Raw genomic sequence first — 26,131 nt, forward strand, 5'->3', positions numbered from 1 at the left:
ATGGTCTTTCAATAAAACTTACGTTGACCTGGTTCCTTTTGCAATCACGAAACTGTGATGGCAGAAAGAGACTAATAATAAAAATGAACTCATTTTATGTGGTTGAAAAGGTCACATTTCTATTGATTTTTAACTGTAATATAGTTAAAGTCCTTGATATTAAAAAAAAAAAAAACCCTCAGCAAACACATCCTTTTCAACAGAGGCTCTATCGATATTACTTTGCCAGTAGGTTTTGGCGGCAGTAACGATATTCAGGAGGGAGTCTAAAAACTGGCATTATCAGAGGCCTGATAACCGCATCCTTCACACTCTGTTCCAGGTGAAAGAGCGGAAAGGTGCCTCCAGAAAATCATTATATGCAGAGCGACTGCAGAAGGTGGGGGAGTGACATGGGTCTGGAAGCTCCGTCTGATGGCCGGTCTGCTGGCTCATGGGAAGCAGAAAAGCTCAGATTTCTGGAAACACTAATGTCCTTTAATGCTGTGTTTGGAGCCTGTTCGAAGAAGTAAAAAGTGGGGAGAGGTGGGGGTGGTGAGGAAAGGGACAGAAGAAGGACAAGGGGAAGCTTTGTGTGACACGTGAGAAGAGTCTTCACGCTTGCGTGCACGCGTGTGCCTGTGCGTGTGAGTGTGCGTGCACGTGTGTGGGAGAAAGCCGTCACAAACCGGACGGAGGTAACTCTCAGCCTTCTTCCCTTTCCTCACCATCACCATCGTCAATGTGGCATCTCACATTTCTTGAAGGTCAGCTCTAGGTCAGTTCCACCTGCACGAACTTATACGTATTATTTCAACGAATCTGCCAACAGCCTGTGGGCCTATCGCCTTGGGTGCCCCATTTTACAGCTGAGGAAACCGAGCTAGTGGGATTCAGTTATGACACCTAAGAGGATGCAGGTCCTAGGAGGCAAAGCCCAGAGGGCTGTGGGGTGGAAAGTCCAAGCTTCTCCATCGTGCCGGCCTGGACCCTGGGCCATCGCAAAGCTAGGCTGCCGCGATGCCCCCAGCAAGTGCAGAGAATACTGGTCACCCCAGTGTCGCCTCTGCCTTCTGTCCTCCCCTCTCCCCATTTTTACTACATCGCCTTTTATGGGTCTTCTGATGTCTCTGACCCCAGCGTCCTTGGCAGCCATCTCTGGGAGCAGGACAGGTTTTCAGATCTGGTCCAGAGACTGGAGGCCACAGGAACCCGTCTCCTATTCCACTGCTGCCCCTGCTCTGCGCTTGTGGTGTTCAGCTGCAGGGGTTAAACCCACAAGCTCAAGTGGAAGCTGAAAATCCAGATCCTGATATTATTTTCATGGGGCATGAGGAGTCAGGCTGGTAGGTGGGCTCGTTCCTACTGTCTGACTTCTGACTCTGACCCTGGGTGATGGTACCCGGAGGGATGCTTTGCAGGGTGGTAGCCATTTACTGGATAGATGAAGGGAATATTTATTATCTTCCGCTTCCTGTGTTTTAAGATTTATTTATTTTTGAGGCGAGGAGGGGTAGAGGGAGAGGGAATCAGACTCCCTGCTTAGTGCAGAGCCCCGCACGGAGCTCGATCCCATGACCCTGAGATCATGACCTGAGCTGAAATCAGGAGTCAGACGCCCAACCGACTGAGCCACCGAGGCGCCCCTTCCACATCCTTTCTGATGCTCTTCCTTCACTTTTGAACTACAGGCCTGGACGCTCCCTTCTGCCCGCTAAGTTTTGTGCACGCCGTCCTCTCCAACATGTGGGACATAGTTCCTCATGTCAGACACTTTGGGTGGGACTGGTTCATTCTCTTAGTTCCCTACGTGGTAGCTGAGGGGAGAACGTGCATCAAATATGCCTCCGATTTACTTCGATGTGGATGGAACTGGAGGGGATTATGTGGAGTGAAATAAGTCAACCAGAGAAGGACAATCATCATATGACTTCACTCCGATGTGGGATATAAGAAACAGTGAAAGGGACTGGAAAGGAAAGGAGGGAAACGGAGTGGGGAAAAATTAGAGAGGAAGACAAACCATGAGAGACCCCTAACTCTGGGAAACAAACACAGGGTTGCAGAAGAGGAGCGGGGTGGGGAGGTGGGGTGACTGGGTGACGGGCACTGAAGAGGGCACCTGATGGGATGAGCACTGGGTGCTCTACTGTATGTTGGCAAATTGAATTCAAATAAAACAAAACAAAACAAAAACCCCAAAACAAAAACCAAATATGCCTCAGAAAGTAGAAAGAATCCACCGAGCATAGGGTGCGCGTTCACAACCTTTCCTCATTATGAACTTGACTCATCCATATAGTCAGTCACTCAGCAAACACTTGCTGGGGGTCCCGGGTGTCCAGGGGGCAGGGGGCAGAGCTGTGAGGTGTGTGAGTATAAACAATCCCTGGGTTGTACGTACACTTTGCACATGACGACGATGAGCTCCTGTTGGTGTCTGCAACACCATGTCCCACTGTCGTCCCTACTAATGCCCCCCTCTCACCTGCACAACCCAGGACCTTGGATTAGACGCCTGTTTGTAGAAAACGGCCTCCAAGGGACTTGCACACCGATTATGGCTACTGACCACGAGAGGGCATCCTAACACAGGCTCAGGACCCGCTCCAGGCCCCACCGGCCACCAAGATCCCAATGCCGGTGGCCTCTTCCCTCTTTGGAGCAGAGAGAGGGGCAGCGTGGAACCCCTCAGAGCCCCAGACCGCATGTTGAGATGCATTTATCTTTCAGAGAAGAGATACATTTAGGTGAGATGAAAACCTGCTTTCACCTGCTCTGCCTATGGTCCTAAAAAGTAGCTTCGAGAATCCCAGTCCTGGAGAGAGATTTCAGCGGCCGGCAGATGGACCTGCTAATTTGAGGCCTTACAGACTGGACCTTGCTTTTCGTGCCGGATAAAACAGAAATCCAGGAACCTTCTTTCTTGAGATGATTTATGTGTTTCACATGCTTGCGGGTGGGGTGGGGTGGGGGGTGGAAATGAACCCTCCAGCCTTGGGGTTTACAAGCGCTGCTGTGTTCTGGAGGAGGAAAGAGAGGATGGACATCTCAAAGCCTACACCCCATCGCAGGCTGCATCGCACCTGCTTTCCCCCCCGAGAGCTGTAAGACCTGTAAAGCGAGGTGAACACATTTTTTCGGGAGCGCAGGGATGGAGACCCTGTCTGGCCCTGGAGTGCACACTTCGTTTGCAGAGGAGATTGCTCTCGAGAAGAAATGAAAAAGTTGGACGTGTTGGCATATTCATGATGAGACTTTTTCTGTGTCAGATCAGATGAGTCGGAGGAGTTTCAGGAACAGCTCAGATACCTTTGCGAGTCCTCTCTGAGCTACTCACTCTCCCCACCCCCGGGGATGATGAATTCTCCCCTTTTCCATGCTTCCTCAGCACCAGCGCGACATGTCAAGGGCCCTTGGTTGGTGTCTGCGTGATCGCTGGCCTTTCTTGCTGGATGCTGCCCACCAGAAACACTAGGACTTGCTCCGTGGGGGCATCTGCAAACCATGGGACAGGAGCCTTGATCCCAAGGGACCTGCTGATAATGCCCCGACAGCTGCTTTCTTGCTTGTTTTGCTTTTAACAAAGAAGAGGAGCTGGCAAGCAAGGAGGGCGAAGAGCGTTTATTGGGCGACAGGCCATGCTTGATGTCTGCGTGCGTATTTTCATTTAACACACACACATACACACACACACCCAAACCCCATTAAACGAGGCGGCCTTATTCCCATTTTACAAATAAGGAAATAGAGTTCGGTAACTTGCCAGGGAACACGGAGCTATTAAGTGGAGGAGCTTGTCAATAAGGACTCCTTTATTATTTATGTTTTTTTAAATTATTTATGTTTTGGTAACAACCTCTGAATCTGGGGATCCCGGTCCGTGGTGGGGGTAGGGGGCGGTGTTCTCTGCTTAGGCCCTCGCCCTTCCCGAAGGGAAATCCCACGTTCTGCGCCATGGCCTTGGGAGCAGCCCAAACTGCTACTACCCCCTGCTGCTTTACCACCTGCACAAGTATCTCCGCTTGTTGAGAAGGCGGTAGAGCAGCGTCCTCCTATCTGTGAGCAGAGCTCTTCTCTCCTCCTGGGACACAAGCTTCTTGTTCCTTTATGGGTCATCCCCGCCCTACCTGCCTCATGGGTCATCCCCACCCTACCTGCCTCATCCTCGCCAACCTGAATGTCCTTCATCTGGTAGGTGGACCCCACATACGTGAACGAAGTTGGGCTGAGTCTACTATACTTCCTATCAGCACGCAGCCTCACAGGATGGGGTTGATGAACACCTGACCTCCTCCATGTCAGGCCTGAGGACTGTTTGCCCTGTGGAACTCTCCTGTCGCAGGGTGGACGGGTGTCAGAGGTTGATGCCAACTAGATGTCATTGTGTGAAGCTCTTGGCGATCCTCATGTGGTGTTGAATATATGAAAAATGCATTCTTGGTGGAAGAGCCCAGGACCATCTTGGCAACACTTGGTCTTCTTCTGCACAGTCTTCATCACACATCTCCACTGTCTACCAGGGAACTGTGTCCTCAAATCTGGCGCCCACACCTCTATGTATAGAGATGGTCTCTTGTTTGAAGCCGCAGGAGGCTTTGAAGGCACCGGCGGTGGTGGGGAATCATGGAGCCTCATAGCTGTGCATCTTCTCTTTTCTTGGAGGCGCTTCCCCCAATAGTCCTACTTTCTACTCAGAACTAAATAAGGAACATTTGCTGAAATACCCTTTCAAAGGCCAAGACCCAGAGCCCAACCTGAAACCAAACGACAAAAAGCTAATGAGGTCATGGTTTGTATTTATTTATTTATTTATTTATTCATTTATTTATTTTTATTATTTTTTTATTTTTTTAGGTCATGGGTTTTTTAAAATTTTTTTTTTAATTTTTTAATTTATTTATGATAGTCACACAGAGAGAGACAGAGGCAGAGACACAGGCAGAGGGAGAAGCAGGCTCCATGCACTGGGAGCCCGATGTGGGACTCGATCCCGGGTCTCCAGGATCATGCCCTGGGCCAAAGGCAGGCGCCAAACCGCTGCGCCACCCAGGGATCCCAAGTCATGGGGTTTTTGATAGGTGTCTCGATTTGTGAATCGGCTGCTCTGGACACATGGAAATATTGAAAACAAAACAAAATTAAGACAAACCGACTCACGTACGGGCCAAATTAAAAGGCAAGTTCCCAATGTATACCTCCTTCTCTCTTCTCTTCCCAGATGTCTTCTGTGGAATTAAACCACCGTAATGATATAAGGAACTAATAAAATGTTGACCTATGCCCTCCACAAAATTAAACATAAGTCAGCATTCCACTGGAGTGGAAAGCGAACGAGTAATAAATTTGCGGGACTCCCAGTAGAGAGCGACCCAACGGTAACAGTGCTTCCGGGAGGGAAGGACCAGGGGACTTGACAGGCTCATCGTTATTCCTGCTACCACCCCCTTCTGTCAAGCATGCTGGTGCACATCTAAGGCTGGGAGTTCATCATGCCGAGTAGATAAACACTAAATTAGCCGAAGGGAAGAAGTTACAGTAAATGTAATTTCAAGAGCGGGGCCTTGGGCTAGCTGGGTCAACTTTCTTTATTTGTTCTGACATCCCTAAAAAGATTTAATGTTTCCAAACAGTGTTATTTTCTTTAATAAAGACTTGAACAACCTCAGATATTAAAATTTTCAGGAGTGTTTACATCTATATGCTTTTGAGTATTGCCCTTTATTGTCAGAACGTTCCGGGGTCATAAAGGCACACGTTTTTAAAATAACGCAGCTGAGCTCTGGTGTCTCACGCCAGTCCAGTCTCTGTGTTTCCAGAGAAAAGAAGGATGCGAGAATGAAAGCGCAGGAGGTATTGTTCATGGAGACCCGAAGAACCGATCTGGAATTCTTCGTGGGCACAAGTGTACCGGCCCTAAAAGTTGGGCTGCTAAGTCCTTTGCTACATAGGGACATTATGATTTTTATGGTCCCCCCCCACTGCCAGATGTCATTAGGTCATTTCTTTTAACAACTGTGTTTTCCCATTACATTAGATTATTTTTTCCTAAGGAGATTATCACCTAGTTTGGTATTTCAAAAAAAATTTAAAAGATTATTTATTTATTTATTTATTATTTATTCATGAGAGACACAGAGAGACACAGAGACACAGGCAGAGGGAGAAGCAGGCTCCCTGCGGGGAGCCCGACGTGGGACTCGATCCCAGGACCCCGGGGTTGCGCCCTGAGTCAAAGGCAGATGCTCAACCACTGAGCCGCCCAGGTGTCCCAGTGTTTAAAGTTTTTGAATATAATTTTTCACAAATCACGGTAGGTTTTGCATTTTCTTGTTTGGCATAATACTACCCATGATTTGCTTGAAAGGCTTTATATCATTAATGTTACAAAGCTGAGATCGCACTGCATGCGCTTATCGACATACTGTATTTGTCATCTACCAATGCATCGTGGAAATGGCGTGGAGTCCATCTGCTAACTTGGGTTCCCAGCTGGGGGGAGGGGGAGCGTACTGGCCTTTTTAGGGAAGGGTCCTCCACTGTGTCCGACCACATTGACTCAACCTGTGCAGTTGGACACCAGTTCCAGCACAGGCTTAGAGTCTGGGCTTGGGAATTATGCAGATCTGGGTTTGGGTCTCAACTACTCCTTACTGACCGATGTCCCAGCAAAATGGGAAAAAGGTATTTGTCTCATGGGAGTGTTGTTTACTTAGAGTACAGCCTGGAAAGCAGTGAGACACTGGTGCACAGTACAATCAAGAGATGGCTTTGGCTGCTAACTACACTACTGTTATTAGTGTTTTTATTTCCTTCATAGGCTTCTCCTCTACTGGGTTGAGGTAGAAATCCTGGCATCTTTATTGATATTTCTGAGAAAAAAAAGTTTAAATCACATAAGCTGTATTAGCAGATCTAACAATTTTTCTTTTTTCTTTTCTTTTTTTTTAATTTTTATTTATTTATGATAGTCACACAGAGAGAGAGAGAGAGAAGCAGAGACAGGCAGAGGGAGAAGCAGGCTCCATGCACCGGGAGCCAGATGTGGGATTCGATCCCGGGTCTCCAGGATCGCGCCCTGGGCCAAAGGCAGGTGCTAAACCGCTGTGCCACCCAGGGATCCCTCTAACAATTTTTCGAAAGTTGCTCCATCAACCTCTTTTTCTACAGAGATTTTTTTTTAAAGATTTTATTTATTTATTTGTTGGAGAGAGAGAGAACACAAGCAGGGAAGCAGCAGGCTGAGGGAGAGGGAGAAGCAGACTCCCCGTGAGCAAGGAGCCTGATGCAGGGATCGATCCCAGGATGGGATCATGACCCGAGCCAAAGGCAGACGTTTAACTGACTGAGCCACCCAGGCATTGCTTACAGAGATTTTCAACGTGCCTGCTTCACCTTCCGGCTGCAGGTGGCATTTTCTGAGCCGTGGAGGTTGTCTTATCCACCCTTCCTGTCAAAACCATTTACCAGACAAGCATCCTACTCACTATTTCCTACCGCTACCTGAACTGACCCCCCAAAACCAAAACCAAAACAAACCAAAACAAACTCACTAACTCCCAAAAAGACTTATTTTTATTTAAAACTCTTAAAGGTTTTCAGAAGTTTCTAAAGCAAACTAGCAGGGTGAGCCTGGTTCTCCTGCGTGTCTGCAAAGGTAATGAAGAGGTAACATGTGAGCGATGAGCGGCCCCTGGAGAAGGGGCCTGGTTGTCTAGGTTCTGGAGTAAAAGTCTGTTTCTTGTGAGCATTGGGACCTTATCAGTCACCTGGACATCCTTGCTCTCTGTTTTCTCATCCATTAAATGGGCTCACAACACCAGGCTTCTCCTGACTCATAAGGCTGAGTGGATCAAATGAGGGTATGCACGGAAGTTTCGAGCACTACGTAACACGATTATTAGGGGCCGTCCTGGGCAGAATGACTTTCTTCTGGCCCGAGGAGCTTACCTGACACACCTTCTAACTGGACCATTCACCACATTTAGGACAGGTTTCAGTGTTTCAAATCACCTCACACATACCACTGTCCTACAGGTGCATCATTGAGTTACTTTTCACTTTACTGCTAATAAAACTGCCCCAACAATTGTTTGTCATTAATGCCATCTATTTGATGTTTTTATTTATTTTGACTTATGAAATGTTGTATGCAATTACTATATTCAACTTGATGAGTTTGGAGATGAGCACACGCCGGTGGAAAAATGACCACCATCTATAAATTCTTTCAGTTATGGCAGAAAGTGTGTCCCAAAGTAAGGCGTAAGTGGGTGCCTTGAGGAAAGGTGCTCCCATCACAGAAACCTAAGCAAGGCAGCATTGGCGCTATGGTCAGGGGTGAGGGGCATGTGGTGCAGAAATGGATGTTGGAGGGTGGAAACATGGACTACAGTGGTATGAGATAAAATTCTTCCCACCCCCCCAACTGTCACCTCATGTAACCCAGAAGGCAGAGTCAAGGCCTGTGACCTGTAGCTTTGGGGGAAGGTGCTTCAGAAGAGCCAGAAGGTCATGGGTGTCAGTTGCTTCCCGCTTCCTAAATCAAAGAACGAGTGGATTCGGAAGAGAATCAGCCAGCTTCTCACCATCCCCCAAAGGCAATAAAGTCCAAAAATTTAGAGCCTTACACCAGAGAACAAGAAAGAAACTGCAAGAAAAGTTGACCAACAAAGACGCATTCAGATTTCTTAGCTCAGCAAACTGGCTTAGCTCCATGAGTGGAGGTAAAATTAGGATCTTTACCTCCCATGCAAGTCTTTTGCTTCAAATGGCCTCAAGAGAGCTGCCATCACCTCAAGAGGGTGTGATCACATACATCCAAGATTCATATCCAGGAAAGACTGTGGGGTTCCCAGATCAGAAGCCAACACAGGTTTTTGAGGAATTGCGCGGGCAACGAAACCAGCACAATGCATCAACAAGAGACTTGAAAGTGTAAAACAACCCTGAGTGCTGTTGAGACTTGCAGGAAATGGACCCTTCGGGACTCCTTCCTTATCTGCAACACTCAATTCGGAGGTGGCCACGGCAGATTATGGGCGAGGCAGAGCCTCCCAGGGGACAGAGCCATGGAGGGCCCTACAGATAACAGAGACTTGGTTTAGTCAAGAACTATATACTCCCCTGAGGGAGGGGAGGATGGGTGGTGGGCGGGGGACCTCAGAGTGCCTGCCTAGCATCATTTCATCACTCCTGGGGACCACAGGGCTTTGCTTTTCTAAAAATATGTAAGAGCGGGATCCCTGGGTGGCGCAGCGGTTTGGCACCTGCCTTTGGCCCAGGGCGCGATCCTGGAGACCTGGGATCGAGTCCCACATTGGGCTCCCAGTGCATGGAGCCTGCTTCTCCCTCTGCCTGTGTCTCTGCCTCTCTCTCTCTCTCTGTGGGACTATCATAAATAAATAAAAGTTTAAAAAAATATGTAAGAGAGTCATTCATTGGGTTAAACCACTGAGATTTTAGTTACTTTGTAGTAACAACTGGTGCTATCCTAATATTTGCTTCTTTCCCTCGGTGCCTAGCATTTAGCATACAGTGTGTGTTTCCCTTGGTTACACCTTTCTGACCATTTTTAGGATTCATATTCAATATATAGCTCCATTAGCAAGCTTCATTAGCAACTGTTTTTTTTTTTATAATTTGGCTGTAATTCTGATTATTAGCGGGTAAGAAACTATCATCTTTATTCTATTTTAAAAGACAGAATTCAGTGATTTTTAAAACAATTTTTTGAAAATTCCTGATGAAAACAACTGAGGTCATGCTCTTTGTGATACAAAAATTAGAGAACCTAATCATTTGTTCTTTATGATGTGGGAGTTATTATTATTATTTTAAAGTCCTTAATTTCGCTTGCAGGAGAAGGCTGTTAGTCTCTTCTTGGCGAAGACGGGATGGGCCTCCAGTTAGATGAAAGCCAAAATGAACATGACATCCTTACCATCTGTTCACTTGGTTTTGGGAGAATATAGACTCTGAGTATCTGTGCCAGAGAATACACCCTGAGCTCTCTCTTGTCGAACTTTCACCAAAGCCCCCGAAATATGTGATAGTCATACTAAGAACATGTAGTTTATTCATTTTTTAGAGTTAGTCTTACCCACGGATAAGGCCAGAGGATTAGAAAGCTGTGTCACATCAGCCCCTCACCCTTTTTGTGGGCCCATTACCCCTCCTCCTACTCCCTCTGGAATTGTTTGCACTGAAATCTGTTTTTTTTAAAAAAGGTTTTATTTATTTGTTTGAGAGGCAGAGGGAGAGCATGAGCTGGGACGGGGGGCTGGTGCTGTGCGTGCAGAGGCAGAGGGAGAAGCAGACTCCCCGCTGAGCTGGGAGCCCAATGACCTAGGGCCCTACCCCAGGACCCTAGGATCATGACCTTAGCTGAAGACAGATGCTTAATCAACTGAGCCACCTAGGTGCCACTGAAATCCATTTTTAAGTTACACCTAACTCTCCCTGGAGATGCTACATTGGATGGCCTTGTGGAAACACATTTGTTGCAGAAATGCTGCTCAAAGCACTGTCTGCTGCCTTTCTCAGGACTCACTCTGTAACAAGGAGGGCCAAGGGCCTTGACTATCACTGCATTTAAAAAAAATGTGAAGAAATAGAGTAAAATGCCCAAATGTGTGATGATTGGCTATGATATACATTATTTCTCTGTGCTTTTTGCACATTTTAAAACTATTTCATACTAAGAACAATTATTATCCTTATCATTGTAATACCACTCATTTTCTTACTGACCACAAGTATCCACTTCTTTTGTTTTAAAGATTTTAAAATTTATTTTAGAGAGAGAGCACCCGAGCACATGCAAGTTATGTTGGACTATGTGTGAGCTTCAGGTTTCACATCTGGATAGTTTTGGTGAGGACTGAATGGGGGGAGATGCTTAACATGCTTAGCTCAGAGCTGAGGACACAGTTGGCGCCGACGAATGTGCACTCTTACCGTGGACGGGACATTGCCTAAGTGGGCGGTGCTATGGGACAGCTTTCTATGATGGTAATTCCAACCCAGGGTAGGTAAGAAATACATATACCTTTGTGACTTACCTCAATTTTCTTTCTTTTTTTTTTTTTAAATTCAACTTTCTTTCCTTTTTTTTTTTAACTTCAATTTTCTATGTCATCGTACAGACTGCCTGTGAACCACCTTGCATCCCTTACTCAGTGGGATGGGGGATGAAAGGAAGAGAAGGGCATAGAAATAAACTCTGGACAGCAGGAAGGAAGGAAAGTGGGAAGAAGGCCTTTGTCACACAAGACTTTGCAATTATTCCTCGTAATGTTCAGCTCTTGGATTTATCTAATTGGCATGAATTTTCATCGCATACAGTACGTTTTCAGGTGCTCTCTGCCTGCCTGGGGTTTGTTTTACATCTTGACTGGCGGTAAGCCTTCAGCTATTATCCTTGGTGCAACTGTGAGTTTTCATAAATGACGCCACTTGAGGGTTGTCACGGGTTCTGGCTCACTCCGGTGTCTGATGACTCCCAGAGTCGGCTCCTCATTATCTATGTGGAGATTGGGCACTTTGTGTTTTGGCAGCAAATGTTTCATCCAAGGTCAATTTCCCTCAAGGGCTCAGCACCATTTCAGACAGTATGTGCTCAGGGAATGCAAATTAATTTAATGTTAGCTTTAGCCAAACCCAGCTAGGAAAGTAAACCTGCTTTTAAAAACACCGTAAACACGGATAAACACCATTGGAATTACGCGCTGTCTTGTGCGTATAGAAATGTATAAAATCTCACCTTAATGCCAGAGGCATCACATCATAGCATTTTATGTTCATGTTTGAATTAGTCTTAGTTTCGTTCTTTGATTAGAAATGCATTTTAATGTGAGATTATTTAAAATATCTCTGTTATTACATTTTGTTACGTAACTGGGGGGCTGTCGGGATGGGTTGAAGATACCTGTATGTTTCATGTTTTTGTTTGATGGTAAAAATGCAACACGCCCCCAAAAAACATAGCACACGCTTCTAAGAGACCGAAAGGAGCGACAGAAAACTCTAGAGGCAACCAGACCACTTAGAATCCCTTCCCACAGAAAGGATCGTGACGGACTCTTCCCATATCTCTCCGATACATGCCTGAGGTTATAGAAGTTCTTAAGATGGATTTGTAGACTGCGTCCAGAAGGAAGGGGGCGTTTCTTCTAGAGCTCTAATGGTAACCTGGGAGGTGCCTGCATGTTCCACGAGGGCCTCCCCGCTTGAAAGAGAGCAGGGCGGGAAGTCTCTCCGACCTACTTTTCCAGAAGGAGGAGCCACAGCTTTTCTTCTGCTGCCATCTTTGATCCTGCCATCATCCTGGCTTTGCTTTCCTTCTGAGCTGGGTTGGAGAGGCTGAGGAAGACCTGGAGCACCTGAGAGCATGAATCTTTCCTCGCTGAGTTCAAGTGGGTGGAGGCATCTGGCTTTCTCAACACTTCCAGAAATTTCAGCACAATTGCATTGCTGCATATGACAGAAAGGGAGAGGGCAGGACCTTCCGCCACCCTCGGGACAGCTCCTCCAGCAGAATTGCATCTGTGTCTTTGGAGTGCTCCCCACTTGCAGGCTGTTCCTAGCCTCGAAGTGTTGCGCAGCCATTGTGTTCACACCTCTCGTGTCTCTTTCTTCTGGAACCGTGTTCCTACTCTTGTGGAGGACTCTCCCCAGCTCCCCACTCTCCGCATCTGACTGGGGCTGCCAGTCATTCTTCTCCTTTTTCCCAACAGGGCAGCACATAACCCAGGCCAGGCCAGTCACAGACCTTCTTGGAGGTTTTGAAATGAGAACCAAGAGACTTTCTTCTGCAAAAGCCTGAGCCTTTTCTCAGACTTTCTTCTCAGCCCCGTGCTCCAGTGCCTGTGATCCATGACTTGGAAAAGGGGGAGGCTGCGGGAAGAGGGGTCACTCCAGCCCTGGGCGAGGGGTGGACCAGCAGAGGTACTAGAGGGAAGGAGGCAGGGAGGAGGGAGGGGAGCACGGAGAGGAGAGGAGGCCACGGCAGGGGGCAACAGGCTCTGGTCTTTGTTGTGATCCTCCAGGTCCCCTGGGCTTTCCTCCCAAACTGTAGTTAGCCCTTTCTTAAATTCTGTGACCTATGCTAAGAATTCTCCCTGCAAAGGAATTTGGAATCGGTTTTCCGTCATTTGCAACCAAAAGAACTCTGAGCAATAGAGCTAGACTCTCCCCCAAGCCCTCCTCAGGCTCCTGGACTCTCTGCAGTTCTCTGGCCCCTCCACTATCCAGACTTCTAGGGCTTTCCATGCCTCAAAAGCCCCAAGTTCCTAAAATAGCCAATCCTGTCCCCATCTTCAGGGCAATTTCTAATTCTGTGGCAGGTGGTGGCTCTGGTTGAGCTGATATTTGTCCTTACATGGTTGCTGGTTAGGGGGCACCTGGGGGGCTCAGCAGGTGAAGCGTCTGCCTTCGGCTCAGGTCACGATCCCTGAGGTCCTGGGATCGGGCCCCTCGAGGGGCTCTCCGCTCAGTGCGGAGTCTGCTCTGCTCCCCTGCCCCCAAAGTGGGTGCATGTGTTCTCTCTCTCCCTCTGTCTCTCTCAAATAAATACATAAAACCTTTTAAAAAAAAAGGCAGGTTGCTGGTTAGTTCTTCAGAGTCCCCAGTTTGCAGAATGTGCCAGAAGGACTGGCCTTCCTTACCTACCTTTACTCCGGACTTCATTTTGGGAAATATACCTGGAAATGGCTCTGTCCCCAACCCACACTCACCCGACCCTCCTCTTTGCCTCCGGCTCCCCATCCATGAGGCCCTGTTCTGACACACCGAGCGTTTTTCCTGGAGACGGGGATTGTGAGCCCTGCAAGACCCCACAGCTCAGGTAGGTCTCCTGCAGTCTACCACCCCGAAAGCAGACTGTTGAGCTTTTTAAAAAACTTTTTTTTTTTTAAACTTTTAACATTATTCTGTGATGCTGCAATGGCAAGAGACGCCACTACGCAAGAGGTGACAGATGGCATGGGTTAAGACAAGACAATGTTCCTAATTGAAAGCCAATGAACACAAGGTTGAAAAAATGCCATAAAACCATCCTCATCCTGTAACGATATAAACTGTACCAATCCGGGCCTTAGTGGCGTTCCTGAATAAACCTTGAGTTATGGTTCACGACGGGCTTGGTTTGCTCAGGAAATAACATGCAGCTTCTGAGATGAGCCGGGCGCTGTGCTAGGCTCAGGGACTCTGCCCACCTCGGCGGGTCACCTTATTTACACGCTTTGATTGATGGCACAAGACACCGTAACTGCGCGTTGTCATTTTCTGAGGAAAGACCCGTCCTCAAAGTACCCTCTAGCATCTCCTGCTAAGGGCCAAGCGCAAACTCCATATCAAGTCATGAATCTGACATCCACCGGCGCTCAAAGCCCGACGGGACTTGTGCCTTTGCTTTGCGGCCCGAACTTCACACGGCAACCAGCCGAACCCGGATGAGGTCTGAGTGGCCGCTGGACCCCTGCCAAGTGACACTCCACTCTGCTGACAAAACAGTATCCCCCTGCTGTTCTTTTTCCTGACAGGTGTCTATTTTGCACTCCTTCTAGAGAACGCACGGAGAGTTCCCATCCTTGATCTCTTGGCTTAGTTCCCAGGGAGACTTCCTCACTCTGTTTTATTCATGGGGCCTCTTGGGCTGGCTCCTCCACTGTGAAAATCAGTGGTGGGGGGTAGGGACCATCAATGAACCGGCAATAAAATCTGACGGTCATCATAAAACCATGCCTTCGTGTGCCGAAAAGCCTACAACCAGAGTGAGGTTCTGGGGCAGGTCTGTGTTTTAAGGATTTTTTTTTTCAGGCAGAGCATCCATCCACAGAGACAAAACAAACAAACAAAACAAAACAAAAACAAAAACAAAAAAAAAAAAACAGAAACAAAAACAAACCCAAACAAAACCCCAACCACAGTTTAATTCATATTGTGTTGGAGTAAGTGAAAGAAGTAGGTCAGATAAACCAAAATAGCCTTCGCTGGGAAGCATGATAAGCTCCAGACATCTGAGAGCACGGAGAAGAGAGGATGGTGTGACAGATAAAACCAGTCGATTTTTTTTTTTTTATTTGAGTGCAATTTGCCAACATAGAGCACAACACCCAGTGCTCATCCCATCAAGGGCCCTCCTCAGTGCCCGTCACCCAGTCTATTGATAGACGTGTGGACTCGAAGCAGCAAGGCAAAAATATACATAGGGCACATTTAGTCTACCTTTTCCCTAAGAGATGTCTTTGCTGTTAACTCCATCGTTGTCTTTCCTTCTGTATCTACACGCCCTTCTACTTGGCTGATCAAGAATTTGTAGGAGAAAGCGTAACCACCCAACCACCCCAATGATACCAACCCAACCACCCCAACCATACCAACCCAACCACCCCAATGATACCAAGCCAACCACCCCAACCATACCAACCCAACCACCCCAATGATACCAAGCCAACCACCCCAACCATACCAACCCAACCACTCCAATGATACCAAGCCAACCACCCCAACCATACCAACCCAACCACCCCAATGATACCAAGCCAACCACCCCAACCATACCAACCCAACCACCCCAATGATACCAAGCCAACCACCCCAACCATACCAACCCAACCACTCCAATGATACCAAGCCAACCACCCCAACCATACCAACCCAACCACCCCAATGATACCAAGCCAACCACCCCAACCATACCAACCCAACCACCCCAATGATACCAAGCCAACCACCCCAACCATAACCAGTGGCCAAGTATAACCGAGGACAGGGATCATTAACCCGTCTCCCATAGAAGCGATGCACACAGGTATATACCTTGAGAATGACGGTCCTCTCGTGCCGGGTGATGTTGACACTGTGGGGTTGTCCGTTGGCCATGTTCCTGTGGTCTGCGTCAATGTTGTACGGTTCTCTGGTACCGCCCAGGTTGTACCGAATCTGTAAGCTTCCTACGGAAGGGAAAGAAAAGAGACTCTGTAATTTGTTTGCTCTAGGTTTCATTTCATTGTATTTTATTTTATTTTTAGAAGATTTTATTTATTTACTTGAGAGAGAGAGAGGAGAGGGAGAGAGAGAGAGAGAGCTCAGTGAGGGTGAGGGATGGAGGGAGAGGGAGAAGCAGGGTCCCCACTGAGCAGGGAGCCCAACATGGGGCTCGATCCCAGGACCCTGGGATCATGACCTGAGCCGAACACAGGTGCTTGACCCACGGAGCCACCCAGGCGCCGCTAGGTTTCATTTCCATGTCACTTCTCTCAGCCCCTGGTGCTCAGGCTGGCCTGTTTTGCTGCCTGCCCATACCGTGGCTCTTCTGAGTTCTGACTCGCTAGGTCGATGGCACAAGCCAAACCACAGGGTTAAGAGCCTCAGGCACGCAGGAGTTCATAGTCCCCCAACCGCGGGCCATCAGTGACCATCATCTGAAAGCTGAAGCAGCAAATGATATAAATGATCCGAGTGGGGACCAAGCCTGGGAAGGATGACGGGGACACACACAAGCATAGGACTATGGAGACGCGGGCAGAGCGACAAAATACTACGTGAAATAAAAAATAAATGCAGGACGAAGGGATGGTCTCGCGCCACCAGCAATGTGCGACATTCGGCGTATAAAAGAATCATGAGCATACAATATTAAAAATAAACATAATTTACAAAAGAGAAACACATGGGATTTGGGGTGGCTTCACTGAGGCCAAGAAAACAAAGCGATGAATTTTATTCTAGGTTAGAGATTGCATCAATCCGGATGCACATCAAAGGAAAGATGGGCTCCCCGGGACCCCGGGTTCTCACTGGCCCTCAGGTCTGGCTCACTTTGCCTCGGACAAATCACCCTGTTTTTCTCTCCGTCTTGCTTGTCTCCCCCCAGCAACGACAGATAATATTCGAAAAGACTAATATAATATTCTAGAGCCTGCTGTTCATTAACCTGCACAGCAAGCATAACTTGTGTTTCTTATTTATGATTCTTCGAGACATCAATTTTTTAATCTCATTTTTTTTTAACCCAAATTGGATTCTTCATGTTCACAGCCTCCGACGTCCCACAGCTTAAAGACCAAAGCCTGCCACCCAGCCAGGGTTTGACCGGCTGTAGATCGTCTCACCGGGGTCCCTGCTGCCTCTTTCCTTTGCCTCCCGGAGGAACGACGTGGAGAGCCTGATTGGCAAGTCGTGAAAGAAAACACGATAATCAAAACTTAGAAATGATTTGAAATCACTTCTAGATTATCCAGATTTCTTAGAAATGAAGGAAAAAAAAAAAAGAAAAAGGAAAAGAAAAAGAAAAAGAGAAAGTCACCGGAAATCCCACTGTCCAGAGATAACTACTGTGACTATTTGGCCGGTGTCTTTTCCCCGAAATCCATCGTGCCCTTGCACATCCACATACACATGACTGAATGCGAGGTTTCTGGAACGCTGCCCTCCGGCGCGCAGCCGCCGTGGCTCAACTATTCCCCCGCGTGCCTGGACCCGCCAGCAGCGTGCATTAGATTAATCAAGAACTAACCGTGTGGCCTGATTTTGCTCTCTGGACAAATTTGACGAACCGTCCCTGCTTTTGAGTTTGGCCCTGGTGTTTTATCCTAGATGGGTTTGCTCACAGCATTTCGACCAAGCGCTGCTGCTTTTCCCCTCCTGGGTGAGTGTGAATTCACGGCCTGTCCTGCATCTCTGTAGGCACAGGTGTCCCCTGGTGGTTGGGGGGGGGGGGCTTGTGGGGACCCCGGGGGAGCTCTCCCTCCTCCTGGGGGATGCAGCTCCAGGCAGAGCTGGCTCAACTTGGTGACTCTGTGCTGACCACGTGGCATCGGGGGCCTGACGGCCACCACCTGAGCTTCACCTGCGTCGTCTTCTGTCTGGATCACCTGATCCGAATCAGTTTCTCCTTAGCAATAGCCCTCTTGGCCTCTTGGCTTCCTTCCTTCCTTCCTCCCTCCCTCCCTCCCTCCCTCCCTCCTTCCTTCCTTCCTTCCTTCCTTCCTTCCTTCCTTCCTTCCTTCTTTCCTTCCTTCCTTCCTTCCTTCCTTCCTTCCTTCCTTCCTTCCTTCCCTTTCTTTCTTTCGATTTTATGTATTTATTCATGAGAGACACACAGAGAGGCAGAGATCCAGGCCGAGGGAGAAGCAGACCCCATGCAGGGAGCCCGATGTGGGACTCGATCCCAGGCCCCCGGGGTCACGCCCTGGGCCCAAGGCAGATGCTCAGCGGCTGAGCCGCCCAGGGATCCCTTGGCCTCATTGCACTGTTAGCTGAGCCCCTTCTTTCTCTGCTCTCCCTCACCACCAATCCCATCCCAGGGGAGGTCTCACCGGCACTTCAGACCCCACGCAAAACTCTTGCTCTTCCCCCCAGACAGTTTTCTGTCTCAATTTTCCACATTTCAGTTAATGCCTAACTTCAGCCTCCAGCCTGTTCCTGCCGAAAGCCCTGCCTCCCCTGTCCCTCCTGTATTACACACGCGATCTGCTGGCAAATCTCCGCGGTTCTTCCTTTAAAACACACCCTGACACTTCTTTTCCTCATCACCTCCTTTCTGACCCCTGGACCAAGCCACTGGCGTCATTTGCCTGGATTGCTGGACTCACCTCCATACTAACAAGCTTCCTTGCTTCTGCCATTGCCCCAGCTCCCCTGCCCCAACCCAGCTTCTGCCCCCACTCCCCAGTCCCTTCTCAGAGGGCAGACGTAGTGCTCCTCTGCTCGGAACTCTCCACGGCTTCCTATCACAACCAGAGTAAAAATCCAAGTCTTCCTAATGGCTCACCAGGCCCTATATGATCTTCCCCTAGTATCTCTGACATAATCTCTTTTTCTCCTCCTCGCTCACTCCTCACCAGTCCACAGTAGCCTCCTTGCTGGTTCTTTAGAAGCCAGCATGTTGCTGCCTCAGGACCTTTGCAGTTGCTGGCTCTTCTGTCTACGATGCTCGTTCCTCAGTTCTCTGCATGGCTGACCCCAAACCTGCTCAAGTGTCTTCCTAGTGATTATTTCTGTGATTTCCTAGTTAAAAGAATTGACCCACTCCTTTGCTTTGGCCACGTCCTCTCTTTTCTGCCCTTTCCCCCCATGAGAGTAATAGTTTTTGTTTACATTCTCTGTACTTTATTCCTTTTTTTAAAAAAAGATTTATTTATTTATTCATGATAGACGTAGAGAGAGAGAGAGAGAGGCAGAGACACAGGAGGAGGGAGAAGCAGGCTCCATGCGGGAGCCCCACGCGGGACTCGATCCCGGGACTTCAGGATCGAGCCCTGGGCCAAAGGCAGGCGCCAAACCACTGAGCCACCCAGGGATCCTGTGTACTTTATTCCTAATTCCTAGAATAATGCCTGATACCTGGTAGGTGCTGAATAAATGTCTGTTGAATGAATGAAATGGTCTCCCTGCTTCTGTGCCTTTTTTTCTTGCAGAGAGATTTCTTGAAAATGCATGATTGACGATTTCACTGGTTCACTAAAAACTCTTCAAAGCCTTCCAGTCGTTCACAGAATGAAGACACACGTTCCTAATATAGCAGAAGATGCCTTGTCTGATCTGAGCTCTGCCCGATGCGTTGTTTTCCAATGACGCCATTTACTCTCTCGCTTTTTACGTTCAAGCTGCCTTGGCCTTCTGTTATGCCCCAGAAAATATGATTCTCCTTTCTACCCCAGGACCTTTGAATACGCTGCTCCTGTTTTCTGAGGTGCTTCTCACCCCACCCCTCAGCGCTTTACCCTATCTTTTCCCCCTTTACCCTAATAGCATTAAAAACAGCCTATTATTTGGACCTGAACAGGGGTGAGAGGAGACAGTTGCTCAGCTACGTGCAGGAGAACAAACTGACTGTCTTGAGTTGTTACGCTCTACTTCTTGTGCTTCGACCGCGTAACATCACAGCCAGCTGTATTCATTCATCGTTTATTTACTCATTTCTGCAGAACATGAAAAGCACTGTTGAATCCGAGTTTTCAAGGCCTGAAAGTGGGCTGTCTGCCTGGCTATCAGGAGGGCAGAGGCCACCTCTAGGACACACACCCACCTCCAACCCCGTTGTGTCTGGTCCTTGGGGTACAAAGAGAAGAAAGGCCAAGCCCTGCCTTTGAGGGCTAGCGGTTTGAGGAACTAGTAATTAGGCAAAAACCCAGATTATTTTCCTCCCTACTGTCTTTGTCATTGGTCCCATTATGTTCCCCAGCTCATTAAAATCAGTCTTAAGCTGCTTCCATGATTTTTTTTTCTCTTTTCTGGCTTTCTTTCTTTGTAAATATGATTTAAAATTTCTGTAACTGCCTCACTTAATGGCGACGGAAATGATTTGCTTTGAGAAAACAGACGAGTTGGAACGTGAAATTTATAGGTAGGGGATATCCATAAACAGTAATGGCAATCTTCTTGAATAATAACATTTAAATGATATATGTATTCCTTTCAAATAATAGTACAAGAGAAGCACTAAATGATGGTAGGGAGAATATTAATATTTTCCATTAATATAAAATATTATTAAAATGGAAAAATACTTCACTTCTGCATCTCCGGTGCATCTCCCAAGTGAATTAAAGCAGTTATAAGGGACTGCTCGTTTATTGGCTGCAGCAAATAACATGCTTAGCAGATTGATTCTCTCCTGGCCATCATCATTACCATCAGCAAACACTTAGGGGGCACCTCGTGTAGGCAGGAGATGTAGTGCTGGGGGCTTCTCATCTCGCTGGGAAGACAGGGCGTATTTATAACAAAGACAGATAACAAGACGGCACACCGAGTGCCAGACACATGACATTGAAAATAAGTATAACGAGAGTCTCAAGTAAGGGGAAGTCACTGCAAGGAGGTGAGACTTGACTTGGCTCTAGAGTGAAAGGCAGGTGTTAGAGCCCAGAGGAAGATGGAGCTCCTCCAGGTAAGGGGGCCCGGTGGGCAAGGGTGCAGGTGTCACACATGCTTGGGGGGCCGTGAGGAAGAGCTGCGATGTGTGGCACTGGATGTAGGTCAAATGGCCAGATGCAGATTAAATCTGTGGGCTGTGGACGGTAGTAACTGCCAACACCTACCTGGACTGCAGACTGCATGGGGATAGGGTAATGCTTCACACTTACTGCCTCATTCCATTTTCATGACACCCCAAGAGGGAGGCCCTGTTTTACAGAACAGGGCACGGGGCTTGGGGCTGACCGCCCACGATCGCCATCCCACAACCCGCACAAAAGGCAGAAGCAGATTCAAACACAGACATTCTGGTTCTACACTGGGAGCTCTCAGCCCAGAGCCCTGTGGTCTCGACTGGCCCCTTCGTGGGGCGGGGGGGGGGGGGGGGCGGCGGGCCCTACTGATCCATGATGAGGGACACTGTGTATGATGAAGGCTGTGGCGGGTCACAGCGAGCAGGGAGTGGGGTGGGTCAGACCCCTCGGACGTGCTGGGGTGCACTGCTATCCCCTGAAGGAAGAATGGGTGCCCGGAGCTGGGCTCCCCTCAGCAGGCCGGGCTGCTGGAGCCCCCAGGTTGGTGGCCTCCCAAACACGACCTCGTCCATTTACTCAAATACCATTCCAGATGCAATGATCTTCTCTGCCTGCCAGGGCCTGCATGAGGTTGGGAGGCAGTGAATTAGAAGACGTTGCCACAGACTAGCAGCGGGGAAGGAAAGAGATACCCCCGAGGGACATGGTGTGAAGGATCTGCAGGACTTGTTTGCCTGGGTGGCTCGCAAAAGGAGGGGGATGGAGCATTTAAGCATTAAAAATGACACCGCGTGGTGCTTGGGAATTCAGGTATCTCGGGGTTGGGGGCGACCAGCACAGTCGGAAGCAGAGAGTCTGGAGAAGGGGCTAGTTTTGGGGACCCAGGGATGGTAACATGCTTTCAACATGTCAAGTTTGAGGGATGTCAGGGCATTTAGTTAAGACTCTCAGGTTTTTAAATTTTTTTCCTGATATTTTGGCACAGTCCTTATTGATTTTTTCCTTCAGAATTTTCTAACTTTAAATAGCAGTGAAACAAAAATACCGTCTTCGAAGTGTGAAAAAAAAAAAAACAAATTTTTAAACAGCAATTCGAAGATGGCCTTGCAAGATTAGGAAGAAACCCACTGGTCATGCTTTCCCAATGCACGGAGAGTGCACTAGAGCTCTCGGCCCCACGGAGAGGGTGGCAGAGGTCTCGGGGCCTGGAATCAGACACCTGAGCGAAGAAATGCTGGTGTGGCCATCGCCAGCTGAGAGTGCAAGCCACTTAGCCTCTCCATACTTGAGTTGTATCATCTCTTGACAGGGGATAAAGAATGATACCGACCTCGTAGTTGTGTGGCTCATAGGAATTAATGCATGTGCAACACAGGACACCTTCGGGCATCAATAAATGGCAGCACCGATATGGAACTGATTGCTCTAAACCCTTGCACACGGTCAACGTCCGCAAACACCAGCATGAGCGCACACAGGGACGGCCGAGGGTTATGGGAATGTGAGTTATTGATATAGGATTGGGGACTGAATTTTAGTGTGGCAGGGACTTGACAAGCCCTATTATGTAAGAGTCGCCTCCGGGGCCCCGAGAGTCTGGGGCTTCTGGGTGGAGAACATCAGTGGGTTAAAAATCAATTGACCTGATCCAGGAGAAATACACTCAACTCGTGAACTTCTGGAAAGCAGGGGTTATGTCCTTTTATCTTCTGCTTCCTCATTGATTTTAGTCATTACCCTTTCTGATGACAACAGAGTTGCTTGCTCATTGTGAGAATTTGACATTTATAAAAGTATTGCTCAGGAAAAGCAGATGGACAGACAAGAGGCACTTTGTGTTCATATTATTGTTTTTTGTTTCCTATCCATATTTTTCACAAATCCAAGATGATATTGTATAGTCAAGCTTCTATCTTTCCTTTCTTTCTCTTTCCTTCTTTTCTTTTCTTTTCTTTTCTTTTCTTTTCTTTTCTTTTCTTTTCTTTTCTTTTCTTTTCTTTCTTTTCTTTTCTTTTCTTTCTTTCTTTCTTTCTTTCTTTCTTTCTTTCTTTCTTTCTTCTTTCTTTTTTTCCCTCTCTTTCCTTTTTTCTTTTTTGGCTTAACATTGTATTACATCACTTTTTCTCCATACTATTTTCCCCATTGCTCTCCATAAATATTATTCTTCATGGATACATAATATTCCTTAAAATGGAATATTACCCTCTTTTACTAACCATTTTACTACAGTTGAACATCTAGGTCCTTCCTAATGCTGATTTTTATAAATAACACTGAGAGGAACATTGTCATGCTGCATCTTCGCCTGATTTTTGGCTTATTTCTTTAGCAATAATTACCGAAAGGGAAAATCTTAGGAAATATCCACGCCTCCCCCACCCCAGCCCTCAATCTTTTTAACCAACAGTGAATTGACCACAGTAGTTTAAGAATTTACTACGTTTTAAAACACAGGCTGACCTGGGTTCATAATAATAATCTCTGCTCCCATGGAAGATAATCTTGATCCTTAAGTAGTGACCCCGCCGGAATAATCAGTGCAGAACAAGAAGGTGTGGGCAAGGAGAGAGGCTGTCTCCACACTCTCAGCCCGTGTAATCTCTCAGGGAACTGAGTGACAGATTTGCTCCCTGATAACCCTACGGTATTCTTATTTGTGAAAAAGCGACCTTAGAATTTTCAAGTGTCTCAGAACTCGAGTCTTCTGAGAGGAATGGCCCCTTCAGTGTCTGAGATGTTCATGTGTCTCAGGACCGCTTGGACTCCTCCCAGAGGTCATGAGCACACTTGAATATTCTCACAAGAGGCCCATTTCAATCTTGCTCGGGCTCCATGCCTATTTGGAGATCAAGATGGTCCCAGACATTACAAGTGTACATATGCTCCTGCTTTCAGCAAGCCTTATGCCAGGGATATATTTTATGGATCTAAAATTCTGAGAGGGTTTAGGAATGAAAACATCTCTGGTTTTCAATTTCTATTGAAAGTTACATATGTTTTGCAGGAACCTACTGATATGTTACCATAAATCAGGAGAACTCATTGATTTATATTACATTAATTTTACTACTTCAGAGCTCATCTCTATTTAGTACAGCAGCACATGTATTTATTTGACAGGAGCAAAAAATCATCATTATACATATGGAACAATCTCATATTCATGTAATACGCTCCCCATAAAGCACTTGACGTGCCTTAGCAACATTACTACTATGACACATTGCTAGAAGGCACTCAACTGACAAGTTGCTTTCTTGGCTCTCATGTAGGGAAATGAGGTTCAAAGACATTGGATGACTTGCTCAACATCCTGTGGAGAATAAAGGACAAGACAAGAGCAATCCAGACTTTCTAGAACATTCTGTTCACCCAACATTAAGCAGCGGAGCCTAGGCATCCTTGTCCTTACCAGCGGGTTTGATGAGAACTGCCAAGAAGTCTGTGGTGAAAGAACTGACGTAGAGGAGAATGCAGGGCGCCTTGGTGGTGCTGAAGCTGAAGCGGATGCTCTCATGGGCCAGGTCGGGAGGGGCGTTCTGCTGCTCAGGGGAGCTCTCTGCTCTGCTGCCCGGTTCCTTGGCACCGACGACCGGTGCCTGGAAGTTATACCGTAGCCACATCCCCTCTTCAAAAAACGCACCAACATCTGTTGAAAAGAAAAGGGCAGAGAAAATTGAAAAATGAGGACAAATCAGATGCTGATCCGGCCAACAATCTAAACTCAGGTAGACCGTTAGTTTTGCCATAGCTTCAGGTCATGGAAGGCAGGTCCTGACTCCAGGAGGGGGGATCAGATTGGGCTACTCTCTATAGAGATGGCCCTTATTTCCTCAACATGGATTATCTATCAAAAAAGAAAAAAAGTCACTTAATCCAGTATGGAGAGCTGTAAATTAAAAAATAGATTAATAAAAGTTAAAAGCTTACATCATTCCAGAAGGTAGTTAGGCCAAATAACCAAGTTAGGTTGAAGAGGCGCCCTGAAAATAGAGGCAGTACTATCACACACACACCAATTTAAGGAGCTCATGGGCTTCCTCTGTGAGACTAGAGTTGTTCGGATGCTCACACAGGTTCCCACAGGAAAGCCCTTGACAGAACCCTGAGGAAGTCCTGGGACGCTTTGGGCAAAGTGCCTAAAATCATAAGATGTGAAATTAGAGAGAACTGGGTTCAAATATGACCACTCATTAATTAGCTGCGTGGCTTTATGGGAATTTACTTAACCTGCTGCTTTTGCCCTCAATATTTTATATGTGAAAAGGAGACAATAAAGGATCATGTGAAATGATCAGCAGAAGTAAATTGTACCTATTATTATTATCATTATTATTATTATTATGAAATTAGAAGAAGAGTCACTGACCCTTCATGGTCTCTGTTGATGGCCTAATCATTGCTAATTGGTTCCTAATCACTTCCTGGCAGACCAGCTCCTCTGTTGATTGTCCCATTGCTTGGTCCCCAGTGTTTCAAAATCACCTCCGAGCTCACCACGAAAGGCTGAGTTTCCCTATCAAGCTCTGTTCTGTCTTCCTTGTAACTGTCTTGCCCTCTGCAGGTGTCCTTCTGGAAGAAGCGTTTCTCAAACCTCATTTTTGTGCAATGCTTTATGCTTACAACATTTGACACCCACCAGATTAGCCCTATTCAGAAGGTATTTTGTGAAACACAGCTTTACACTGTCATTAATGGAAGAGGACAAATTCCAAAAGGATTTTTTTACACCTAGAAATTTGGAAGTCTGTCCTTGTTACATATGTCCAGAACAGAGTCGGCAGAGAGTAGTGAATCAGGGTCTGGAGTCAGACACCTGTTGGTGTGAATCTGGGCTGTGCTGACCTGCTAACCGATCTGTTAACCTGTTAAACAACCTGCAATGTGTGACACTGTCTTACATAATTAACAACTGGTTTGCTCAAAATGCCATAAGCACCTGAGATGGGAAATACAGAATTAGACAGTACTTAACCCACGCTAGTCACTGAACGACTCACTGGGATGTCAGAGGCCGCCACCCTGGGCATGAGAGGAGAGAGACACGTCAACAATTTGAAATCCTTCTGGTGACTGTTACGGCAGTTTCCTCGGCAGGTAATGTAATAAGAATCCCCATCTCACACCTGGAGGATCTTGAGTTGGTTTTCCCATGCTTTTAGCAAACATCTATTGAGTAGCGTAGGGGTGCC

General features: G+C 47.2%; 1 protein-coding gene across 1 annotated transcript in view; it reads right to left on the bottom strand.

Annotated features, from left to right (window-relative positions):
- Positions 1-26,131, bottom strand: part of CNTNAP2 (contactin associated protein 2) — a 1,945,511-nt gene that overhangs the window by 144,288 nt on the left and 1,775,092 nt on the right. Inside the window, exons 19-20 of the mRNA XM_072762802.1 lie at positions 24,352-24,588; positions 15,802-15,935 (exon numbers count right to left, since the gene is read on the bottom strand). Of these exons, the coding sequence (XP_072618903.1) occupies positions 15,802-15,935; positions 24,352-24,588 (371 nt within the window). The remainder of the gene's footprint in view (positions 1-15,801; positions 15,936-24,351; positions 24,589-26,131) is intronic.

Source organism: Vulpes vulpes, chromosome 7, assembly GCF_048418805.1.
Source record: "Vulpes vulpes isolate BD-2025 chromosome 7, VulVul3, whole genome shotgun sequence".
In the NCBI taxonomy this organism is placed as follows: Eukaryota; Metazoa; Chordata; class Mammalia; order Carnivora; family Canidae; genus Vulpes; species Vulpes vulpes.